We start from the raw sequence: 12,446 nt of genomic DNA on the forward strand, positions 1-12,446 counted from the left end.
TCCTTTTCATGTTTTGATTACGCTTTTTCTGTTTTTCTCAGACACCAAGGAATTCAGTGAACCAAACACTGGATCATGTGCTGGTAAATTAACTCAAATCAAAACAATACCCACAATTTAAAACGAGTAAACAAAGACTATAACAATTTATCAGTAATCATGTTGTGTCATTTGTTTAATCACAAATGACATTGGTCTGCAGATATTTTCTATGCATTCCTGTCACGGTCAATGTCCGGAAACGGTGGCAAAAGCTGTCAAAAATAGATTCTCAAGTAAATCTCAAGTTGAGATAAGACCCCAACAACGGAACAAGCATAAGGCTAAAAACCAAAAGGGCAGTGACTCCCAACTACAGGATTCTTGTATACAAAGCAATTTTGGAATACAAGACGTTCTTCTCAATAAAAAGTGTTGCGTTTTTTGTTGTTCTTTTTTAAAATGACATTTTACATGACAACTGCAAAAATGTATAAGACTTGTTAATATGAAGCCTGTTTTAGTCTGTCTGTTATTTTTGTCAACATGATATAGGATTAACTGCTAAAGTGAGAATCTTTTAGAATCATATTCATTAATGTCTAGTGATATCTATGGACCTTGTCACGACCAGAATGGAATTAGGACCCAGATGCGTAACGTTAACCACAAGTTTATTGAGACAAAGAGGAAAGGCGTTGCTCGCGGTCTGGTGCTCGCTGGACGCGCGAAGCAAGCCGCTCACAGAACCGGAATGTGTTCCGAATGCGTAAGTGAATCTTCCGGAGCGGGAGATCGTGGTGTCGAGGACGGAAAAAACGGGTCAATAGCCGGGACAGAAGAGCAGAAACGTGGTTGGGATCAAAAACGGGTCGTAAGCCTGGATGGCAGAGCAAAACGTGGTCGGGGTCAAAAAACAGGTCGTAGCTGGAAACAAACGGGGAGATCAGGAACAAACGGGTGGAGAACGGGTGCAAAAAGCGGGACCGATGGGAGTCAGAGTCAAAATGCTTGTAGAAACAAAAGTTTACTGACGGACTGAGAACAGGTGAGTGAAAAGACTGAGCTTAAATAGGGCGGGGAACCAATCAGCTGCCTTTATCCATCCATTATCTGCACCGCTTATCCTCAGTAGGGTCGCGGGGTTGCTGGAGCCCATCCAAGCTATTTTCGGACAGTGGGCAGGGGACACGCTGAACTGGTTGCCAACCAGTAGCAGGGGAAACAGAGACAGACAACTCGCTCGCTCATTCACACCTAGGGACAAAATGGACTGGCCAATTAACCTGACATGCATGTTTTTGGAATGTGGGAGGAAACCAGAGTGCCCAGAGGAAAACACAAGCACGGGGAGAACATGCAAACTCCACACAGGGGGTCTGATCTCACGACCTCAGAAATGTGCCGCACACGCACTAACCACTGCGCCACCGTGCTGCCCACAGAAGCCGCAGTGGAAAACAAATCAGAAGGGCTCTTAGAACTCAGTTAGGCATTGTTAACAATGAGTCAATAAATATGTTGGTTTTGAGGGTGAAAACTGAAACAAAAACTAAACGGATGGAGATGCAATCATATTGTAATAACTTTTATTAATAACACAAAACAGACATGTCCCACAGAACTAGTTAGGGCAGACAAGCGGAAGCGTTGATGCTGGAGGTGTATCCGCTCTGGCTCAAACTTTCATGTTTTGTCTTTTTAATGCACAATTTAGGACACTAAGCAATGGGTGCTCCTGCTACCTGGGGGCCGCTCCCCTCTAGCAACAGGTTCAAAGCTACTATGTACGATGGACAACACACCACAAAACTGTCAGTTTTCACCATGAGCACCAAGGAGAATTATTGTGATTGTAAAAGATATTCTTATTGTATGCTATGCTAAAGATGTATGGAGACAGCAATGATGATGATGATGATGATAATTAAGTGACTGTGCATCTACAGAAGATTGGGGACTGGACAGGGACCAAATGTCTTCTATATACTTCCCTTTTCGTGTTACCTTTTGTGACCTGCTTCTATGTTATTTTTTTTTTGTTTGACTTTTGCTATAGCTTGAAATATTCAAAAAAATTATCATTACTATTAATATCATTATCTTTATTATAATATTATATTATTATTATATTATTATATAATATCATTATTATCTTTACTTCCCTTTTGGTTTGTAATATAAACCTATGTAGATATGTGCATTCGTGAGGTGTTTGTTACATGTTAATATACAGGAGAGCCTGTGAGACACAATTATAAGGGAGTAAAAAGAGGCAGGATTAAATAAGTATATGCTTCTTTCCATTCCTTTTTGGACATGTTACGTTGTAATGTTTTTTTCTTTGTCATATGTCGAATTGTCCCTGGGCAAGACACTGAATCCCTAATGCCCCCAATAAGCAGGTAGGTGCCTTGCATGGCTGACTCCCTATTGGTGTGCGAGTGTGTGTGTGAATTGGTAAGTGTGAAGCACATTGTAAAACACTTTGGGAGGTCTTCATTGACTTGAAAAGCGCTACATAAATGAAGACCACTTACTATTTACCATTCTTCTGACTTATGTTTTTGTTCTTCTCATGTTTGGAATAATGTTTCATTTATGTATGCATTTATTCACTCATATATGGATCAAATTATTCATTCATTCATTCATTTATTAATTTAGGTAGATAAAGGTTTATAGGGAAAACAAAATTGATGACCAACCCCCAATCCCGGCCTAAAAATTTAAATTCAAAGAAATCGAATGAAAAAGTTTGTCTAAATTTCACAATGAGACGTGATTCTTAAGACACTGTTTTCTTGTTTACACTCTCTATATTGTTATTGCGCGTTGTTGCAGTACATATTGCTTTCAAGCAAAAGGAATCTCACTAATAAGCAGACACTTTAAGCTAGCTCAACCTGTTTGCGTTTCTTGCAGTGATGTTTCACTTTAGTCGGAGAATGACTCTCTTGACTGCAGAGTAGTTTCTTCCTCAAATGTCATTGGACTTCCAGGTTAAAAAGACTTTTGGATGTATTTATCAAACATTATCATTATTTAGGAAGTGTTATGCTGGAAAGATTTCATTCAAAAGCAGGTGAGTAATATTTTTTGATTTATTTATTCCTGAATTTAAATGCAAATCACTAAATAATTTATCTAATTTAGCAAGCCATCTAGCAAAGTCACTATTTTTAAATTCACATTAAATGGGGTGCCCGTTGCGCTAATTAATAACAAAAATGAGCTCAACGCTTGAAAAAGGTCGAAGACCCCTGCCTTAGGGAGTATTCGGTACATAGAATATCACAAAGCTATCTTTTGTTATTTTTGTCTTTTTGTTACTGTGTTATTCTCAGCAAGATCATTGCAATTGATAACCTTTAGTAAAACCTCTTTCCCGTAATACCAGTTCCACACCTAACCTTGCCGCACTGCCAAACCGGCGATTTGCCAGATGGCCTGCTTTATTTTTCTAGTACACAAAAGGTCGCCAAACAGGAAGTGGAAGTGTATTTTTAATTTTCTTTTTGGTTCTTGAATTCTTGCATCCAATGAATTCAAACACGAGCCATGTGTAACAGGTTTAGGTTGCCAATATGTTCGTCCGTTCGTTTATGTTAAACAAGATCAGATTCATTTACTTGGTCTCAATATTGGGAATAACATGTTACTAAATAACACAGTTACGTAACGACGTTAATTTTACAGCAATAGGGTATTCTTACCCATAATATTCACTGTTACAACGCCGTTACCGTTACCATACCTGTCAACCCCCACAGCTCCATGCCCGTACCAACTGACATATTTTCCCGTAAAAAATACAAAATAATCGTACACCTTTTTTTCGGAATGTTGCATGATGGGGAATCCCCAGGCGGCAGACGCATGCGCACAGTAGCATCAAACCGCTCGCTTCGTTTGCAAAGAAAAAAACGATAACGAGATAGGCTTCAGCGGCGAACTCGCTTGACTTGATTGATTTGCCGTTTCGTGATAGTCGGTGTTTACCGGATGGTACCCATAATTGACAAATTTGCATTTTTCCGTAGAGATTTTCTTGCATGTCGTACACGTCTTAAAATGCAAAAACGTACAGGTTGACAGGTATGCGTTACTGTGCTTTCATTTAAATAAATTCAGTAAAGTAAACCCTAACATACAACTGTAAATACTATGGGACACACTGCACATGCTCAGTAACAATGTGGCATTATGGGTAATGTATTTCTTGTGTTATCAAGAGCATAACATGACTTAGAGGTATCCGATAATCACTTTATATGGTTTTACTGTTGACTTTGAAGTTTGCAGTTACCGACTTGAGCAGTTGTCTCGGCTTGTGAGAACATTTCAAATTCTTTGACATGCGACAACTTCTTTTTATAGTAACGTAAATAATTACTTTTCCTGATAACTACCGTATTTTTCTGCACTGTAAGGCGCACCAGATAGATAGATAGATAGATAGATAGATAGATAGATAGATAGATAGATAGATAGATAGATAGATAGATAGATAGATAGATAGATAGATAGATAGATAGATAGATAGATAGATGGATGGATGGATAGATAGATAGATAGATAGATAGATAGATAGATAGATAGATAGATAGATAGATAGATAGATAGATAGATAGATAGATAGATAGATAGATAGATAGATAGATAGATAGATAGATAGATAGATAGATAGATAGATAGATAGATAGATAGATAGATAGATAGATAGATAGATAGATAGATAGATAGATAGATAGATAGATAGATAGATAGATAGATAGATAGATAGATAGATAGATAGATAGATAGATAGATAGATAGACTCCAACAGTATAATCAACAATATAGCAAAGGGGAAGTTGCAGATACTGACTGAGGATATTTTTTAAGGATAATATTTCATTCTATGTTTCCACTATGATTAGTTGAGTTGATATTCTAAAACATCTCTTTTATCTCAAATTTTAACAGACTGAGAGTAAAATACACAGGATGAGGAAGAACACTAATATTTTTCTACTGGTCTTGTTCCAAATCTTCACACTCTCATCAGGTATGCAATACCCCTTCCCCCCAAAAAGCTCAAATTTGCAGTATCCTATATTTTTGCCAACACTGAAAACCATTCAAAGACAACATATAATAAAAACAGCTAAATTAAAAACAAATTATTTGAGCAAAATTTCTTTGAGAAACAGCCTTTTGAAGTCCATAACATATGATGTCATTTCAATTAGTTTCAAGGCTTGACTTCAAATTAGGCCACTCCAACAATTTTCATTCGAATCAAATTTTGTATTTTCAGGTCCTTCATTTGTCATCGTGAATCGGGATTAAAAACACAAGATTCCATCCGTTTCTGTCCTTATCTTCTTTGATGATTTTCTGGTATATTAATCTCATCTCATCTCATCTCATTAGCTACACCGCTTATCCTCAGTAGGGTCGCGGGGGTGCTGGAGCCCATCCCAGCAATCATCCGGCAGTGGGCAGGGGACACCCTGAACTGGTTGCCAGCCAATCGCAGGGCACACAGGGACAGACAACTCACTCGCTCACCCACACATAGGGACAATTTTGACCGGCCAATTCCCCTGAAATGCATGTTTTTGGAAAGTGGGAGGAAACCAGAGTGCCCGGAGGAAACCCACGCAAGCACGGGGAGAACATACAAACTCCGCACAGGAAGTCTGGAGTTGGATTTGAACCCACACAGGAGGTTCCTAAGACATGAACTGTGCCGCACATGCGCTAACCACTGCGCCGCCGTGCTGCCCTGGTATATTAATAATGATTCAAATTACCTTTAACAAACTAAACCTTACACAGTTTGACACCTGTTACTCACAGCTATCTGCTCATGGAGCGCTAGAAAGTTAACAATCTACGATTAGGTTTTCGTCTGCCACTGGTGACCGAGACGGTCCAGATCACAGTCAAATGGGCAAGAAGAAATCGGTCTTATAAAAAAAAAAGAAAATCCTGGACAAAAATTGTTTCGTGCAACTCAATTTGAAATGAAAAGAAAAAACCTATAGAATATGGGGAAAAATTATACGTTGAGGTTTATCTGGCGACGTCATGAAGAGGTTAACCAGTGACGAAGGGGCAAGGGCTAAATCTAGTTGGGCAGGCCTCCATGTCGTACGTCGCGAGGGGGCGGGACTTGGGGGCGGGCCCGGATGTGGGCACGGCCGGAAATGGATATTTGGGCATGACCCGAAGTACCATGAGTTACAAAATAAACAGGTGTTCCTCTTCCGCTAACGTGTGAATTCACGACACACTGCATTTTTGACTGCTGTTGCTGTTTATTTTTCCATTTTTTTCTGCCTGTTTAAAGGCAGGACAATAATGTCTGCCACCATTGATGACATGCATGGCGCACGAATGCACTCCGTCCATTCAGACAGGAGTTGCATTTCAAAAGATCTGATTTGTATCAGATTTAGGAAAACTTGTGAAAGGGATCTGAGTCCGGTGTTTCACAGATCAGCTATAAAGGCCTCGTCCATGCAAAAAAAAAACATTTTTTCTGCAGTGTGAACCCAGCCTAAAAAAATGTATTACTGGCACTGTATATACATTATTTACTGTCAATATTTGGTTTCATTTATTTAGAAATCATTGGGGATGACCTCATGTATGATCAAGGTTTCTTCATTTTCCTCATGTTGAGGTATTTGAGTTTTTCCTTGCCCTCATGTAGGATTTAGAACCGGGGATGCTGTCATAATAGTCTGTATAGCCCTTTGAGACTCCTTGTGATTAAGGGCTATACAAATAAACATGACTTGACTTGACTTGTTTTAAATCTACTGTTTTGATGACATGCATTACTCTTGAAATTTTTAGGACAAATAAGCACAACACCTCCAAGCACCATAGGAGAGATATTGACCAGACCAAAGGATGTCTCCGTGTATTTAGGGGACCCTGCCGTGTTTACCTGTGCTGTGCCTGAAGAAACACCTATCACCCTCACCTTGTCTGGGAGTAGCAGAAATTATAGCCTAACTTGCCCTGGTGGCCATGTGGAAGATATCGCCCAGGTCAGACAATATCAATTGTGCAACTCAGACCAAAGATAAATACGAACAAATCGCACATTTTGATAATCCCTGTTCATTTCATTTGAGCTCACAGGCCACATGGCAGAAAAACCACAGGGCCGAGGCTAGTAAATTATAGTATTTTCTGAACCAATGAGGCTCACCTAAAAACTCCAATTTGGCCAGAAATTTGAGAGTGCACCTTATATACCACAGAATACAATGGATACAATTTGAAATGCATAATAGGCATACGTTTGGATTTGTGGTAAAAGTACTGGTACTTTATTTGAGTAGTGATAGTGCAAAGACTGATCAATTTGCTGACCTAGGTTGCAAAACACTGTAAACAACGGGAATCGAAACCAAGTAGTAGGGGGGAGAGTAGCAACAGTTTACCACTAGACCAGGGGTGTCAAACTAATTAAAACCAGAAGAGTAGATTAGATTAAAAAAGTGAGAGAGGGAAATAAAAATAGGAGAGAGAGGGGGGAGGGAGATAGAAAGGGAGGGATAAAGAAAGAGAGAAATAGAAATAGAGGGGGAAGAGAGGAGGAGAAAGATGCAAAGAGAGAAAAGGAGAGACAAATAAACAGAAAGAGTACCTGTTTGTTACTTTTTGGAAGAAGTAGTGAGTAACTATACCTGATCACTTTTTTAAAGTAACGTGCCCATCACTGTAGACAGGTATGAGTAAAGAATATTTCAGGTTTCTATCAGTAATTACAACTTAATTAGATCACGAATTAAATATTATTCAAACACAAAATAAATCTGTGTGAGAAAAAGATAAGAAATTGAGAGACAGAAAGAGAGACAAAAAGGAGAAATAGAGAGAGAGGGAGGGTAAGAAAAAAAGAGAATAGAGAGAGAAAGAGAGCGAAGAGAGTAGAAAGAAACAAACAAACAAACAAACAAAGAAGAGAGGAAGAAAGAATGAAAGAAAGAAACAAACAAACAAACAACAAAACAAAGAAACAAAGGGAATTGAAAAAAAGAGAGAAGAAATATGGAGACAGAGAGGGAGGAAAATGAAGAGATAAGAAATATAGAGACAGAGAGAGGGAGAGAAAGAAAGAGTGAAGAAGGAAAACATAGTGGTCGAGAGAGAGAGAGAGAGAGAGAGAGAGAGAGAGAGAGAGAGAGAGAGAGAGAGAGAGAGAGAGAGAGAGAGAGAGAGAGAGTAAATAAAGAGTCAGAGGAAGAGAAAGAAAGAGAAGAAATGAGAGAGGATGAGAGAGAGAGTGAGAGAGAAAAAGTAAGAAAGAGAGAGGGAAATATGTTTTGCTTTTAATATGGTTTCTTTAGGAGTTCATAGACGACACAAACCAACGTTTTCTAATGCTGGTAAAATGTTTGGATTGAATATCAAGTTTTAACTCCTGGTATTACTACATATCTATGAGACCAGAATGAAATCTGCAATTTTTATAATGGTTTGTCATTTTGTCCAAAAGGCTCTTAGTGGAAGTTGTGATAATAAAGATGGACAGTCACTGGCTGTGTGGACCTTCAAGGGAACCTCTTACTCCGATAACAACACAATGGTCGTTTGTCAACTGCCAGATGGTTTCAACTCTGCTTCTGCCACACTACGCGTTTACGGTAAGTTTACTGAATAACAGACATTCGTTATCAGGAGTTACAAGAGCCCGCCCAGGATATAAGCGAGCCAACGGGCTGTTTAGGGCCCCGCGACCACTAGGGGGCCCCCAAGTGTGGTTCACTTTTTTGGCGCCAACTTTGTCACTTTGTTCACTCAAACATACTTCTACAGAAATATAACAAAAATACGACACAATAATTACAAAATTAGATATCAAATAGAGTGCTTAAAAACAGGGACCTCATGTATTCTTTTGCTTTCGTTCTGAACATAAAAAATAGTATAGAATTACTACAAAAACACAGTAATACTATAAAACAAAATACTACTACAGAATTATTCACTCCTAAAATACTACAAAAGGACAACTACAGTAATATTACAAAAGTACTAAAGAGATATAACAAAATACTTCTATGGAAATACTACAAATATTCTAAAACAATACTACTAAAATACAGATTTGGAAATACATCAATTATACTACTAGTGAAATATTAAAAAAATACCAATACATAATACTATAATATAAAAAACAACTAGAGACATACTACTACAAAAATACTACTACACAAGGTTTGCAACAGAAGTACTGCAAATTACACCTATAGCGATACTACAAAAATTCTATGGAAATATCACAAAAATAGTACAAAAATAAAACTACAGCAACACTGTAGAACAAATATACTACAGAAATACTGCAGCGATACAGCAAGCATTTTTATATGGATTTACTACAAAATATAACAGCTAGTTGAAAAATACTAAAACAATAATACTACAGTCATACTACAAAATTCTGTAATTATAGATCTACTGTAATAATACAAAAAACTATGAAAATACTACAAATATACAACTAGAATTTCACTTTTGAAATACAACAAATACTACAGAAATATGATTATGTAAATACTACAAAAAATTACTTCAGAATTACTACAAAATAGTGCTAAATAAAACTACAGTAACAGTACAAAAATACAGAACTTCGATAAAATTCCGACTTCAGAAATACCTTTTTTTTTTTTAAATTAAAAACTACTGTAATACTTAAAACAGTGCTTAAAACAGACCTCATTTACTATTTTGCTCTAATTGTGGCCGTATCAAAACCAATTTGATGAAACTAATCTATTTCAAAAGAAATAGAATATGTCACATGAGGCCCCCGACTCCAAATATTTTCCCATTCCTGGAGTAGAACATGGAATGAGTTCTACTAGGTATAGAAATGATCAAGTAATAAGGGGCCCCAAATCTAATTTCGCCTGGGGCCCTATCCAGGCTTGGTCCGGTCCTGTGAGTGACTTTATTTTAGAGGTAACATGGGGCCTAAAAAAATCCAGCCCGACACGACCCGCGGTTGTTCAAGCCCCTACCCGCCGATTAACTTGTTTTAAGGGACCAAGCCCGAAGTAAACCAGAAGCTCCGGCTTCAATTCGGCCCGGGTCATTCTAATCAAGCGTGCACTTTAACAACCAGCGACGAAACGAAGCACAGATTATTATGTTTCTAAACCTTCAATTTTCTCTCTATTTTCCCTACTAATGTCCGTTTCGTTCACTTCTAGATAATGGCCGGAATATGGCTATCCTCATTGGCTGTGCTATTGGGGGCTTCTTTGGCGTCATTCTCGTATTTGCTTTGTCCTACATATTTCTGCGGAAATCTGAGGCCTTCCAGAGATGTTTCCGTAAGTGGAGATTTGTATAGAGGTATATTTGTGTCTCTATTATTCAATTCCCCAAAATGTTGTTTCAATCAAAACATACATTTTCAATCAGAGAAAAACTGCTTGAATGCAAAAATAAAATACAAAAATAAACAAGTTATTTAAAGTGTTTTTTTTTCCATTGAATCATTTTGACACAAATATGACGCACTGGGCGGGTGCTTCCCTATTGGTCAGACATGTTTGAGTGACAAGTGTCCAAACCAACAACGTCTTTCTGACAAGGTCTGGACACTTGTCACTCAAACATGTCTGACCAATGGGAAAGCACCCGCCCACTGCGGGGTATTTGTGTCAAAAGGATTCAATCGAGAAAAAAAAAACACTTCAAAACGTTTTTCAGATCCTTCCAAAAAAAAGGGAAATTAAAAAACACTGCAAATGACTTTATTTTTTTTTTATTTTTTTTTTATTTTTTTTAAATCTTGATTGAAACGATTTTTGTTTGGATTAAATATTAAAGAGAAAACCTACCCAAAACATGAACCAAACACCGAATAGATGACTTTAATCAAAGAAAATATTTTCAATCCAAAAAATAGTGCTCGAATGCAAATCTGTGAGTGACAAGTCAAGTCACGTTTATTTGTGAGACCCTTAATCACAAAGACTCTCAAAGGGCTGCACGGACCAGAGATTATTGCAAACTACAGACTATTATTACACTATCCCCTGATCTAAAACCCACATGAGGGCAACGAAAAACTCAAAAACCTCAACATGAGGAAAATTAAGAAACCTTGAGAAGGGACCAAACATGAGGTAATACCTCTTCCAGGATGACCAATAGATGTTGCATTAACAAACAATAAAATGGAATATAAAATGGAAAATAATTCAAATATAATATAAAATCAAAAGGATGACCAGTCAGCAATAGATATAGCATTAACAAACAATACAGATATTGTCCACAGGAAATATAGGTCATTTATAAGCTAGAGAATAAAAGTGTGTTCTAGGCCTAGATTAAAATAGTGCAACTGAAATTGCAGATCAAATCTCAGGGGGAAGAGCATTCCATAACATTGGATCCCGAATGGAGAACGCTCTTGAACCTGCGGATCTCTTCTTGGCTCTTGGGATCACTAGGAGATTAGTGTTTTCAGATAGAAGACCGGAACATAGGGGGAAATTAAATCTGAAAGATATGAGGGAGCAAGTCCTATGCATGATTTTGTATAATACCAACAGAACCGTGAACTCACGTCTTAAGATAACAGGGAGCCAATGCAGGTTAGCTAAAATCGGGGTCATGTGATCAAACTTTCTTTTCTTAGTTAAAAGCCTCGCTGCAGCATTTTGTACCAGCCTGCAGGCTCTTGATTTTGGACTTCGGGAGACCGGAGAGTAATACATAAGTCAAATATTTTTTTGCATTCAAACACGTATTTTCTTCGATTGAAACTGCTGGTTTTTCTGATTGTCATGAAGTTTTTTTTCAAACATTTTGAAACAACTTATTTGGGATTGAATAATAAAGACACAAATCTACCTCCATTGATTTGAATATTTGACATTTTTATTTTGTAAGAATTTTTTCTGACTAATCATTTTTGGAGACCTTGATTGTTCAAAGCTGTATTGTGTGTGTTTCTCTTTGTTTCAGGGGGAAAGGAAGAGGAGGATGATACACTCTCAATTATAACCGATAAAATTGAAAAGCCATAGTCATAACATGAAAAAAATACTTATTCGAAATCAAAATTATACTGCAAGGTTCGTTCATAATGATTGACTCAATCAAAGGCTTTGGAAGCCTCAATAAAAACCTAGTCAAACACAAGTCCTGGCTTTTTATTTCTACCAATAAACATTTTTTTCAGAGCATAAATCAGTACTGTGACCCATCAAAAGACAAACTGGTCTTATGTGGCATCTTAAAAAACGCTCCATTTACCATAAATTTCAGACTACAGAGCCGCATGTGCAAATGAAAGGATTATACTCATCTCTGTTTTTGTGCAAGCCTCACCGGATGAAACAGCCGTTAAAATGAACTCATACGCGTCTGTCTCTTACGTTTTAAGAAAAATCTGCGGGGAAATGTCTAGTACAGAAAAGTAACACATT

General features: G+C 37.6%; 1 protein-coding gene across 2 annotated transcripts; it reads left to right on the plus strand.

Annotated features, from left to right (window-relative positions):
- The first annotated feature begins 2,903 nt into the window (after positions 1 to 2,903).
- Positions 2,904 to 12,159, plus strand: LOC148371510 (uncharacterized). Of its 2 annotated transcripts, XM_088327879.1 has the most exons (6): positions 2,916 to 3,064; positions 4,948 to 5,029; positions 6,832 to 7,028; positions 8,486 to 8,633; positions 10,212 to 10,334; positions 11,983 to 12,159. In XM_088327879.1, the coding sequence occupies exons 2-6, from the start codon at positions 4,969 to 4,971 to the stop codon at positions 12,042 to 12,044; spliced, it is 591 nt and encodes a 196-aa protein (XP_088184005.1). In that variant the 5' UTR covers positions 2,916 to 3,064; positions 4,948 to 4,968; the 3' UTR covers positions 12,045 to 12,159. The 2 variants fall into 2 exon arrangements, with proteins under 2 accessions (XP_088184006.1, XP_088184005.1); XM_088327880.1 differs by lacking the exon at positions 4,948 to 5,029 and having other exon boundaries at positions 2,904 to 3,064.
- The last annotated feature ends 287 nt before the right edge of the window (positions 12,160 to 12,446 follow it).

This window comes from Urocampus carinirostris, chromosome 2, assembly GCF_059441175.1.
Source record: "Urocampus carinirostris isolate Australia breed hairy pipefish chromosome 2, RoL_Ucar_1.0, whole genome shotgun sequence".
NCBI lineage: Eukaryota > Metazoa > Chordata > Actinopteri > Syngnathiformes > Syngnathidae > Urocampus > Urocampus carinirostris.

Coding starts and splice junctions, on each gene's coding strand:
- LOC148371510 (XM_088327879.1), top strand. CDS start 4,969: ATGAGGAAGAACACTAATATTTTTCTACTGGTCTTGTTCCAAATCTTC. Junction 8,634..10,211: donor TGCCACACTACGCGTTTACG/GTAAGTTTACTG, acceptor GTTCACTTCTAG/ATAATGGCCGGAATATGGCT. Junction 10,335..11,982: donor GGCCTTCCAGAGATGTTTCC/GTAAGTGGAGAT, acceptor TCTTTGTTTCAG/GGGGAAAGGAAGAGGAGGAT.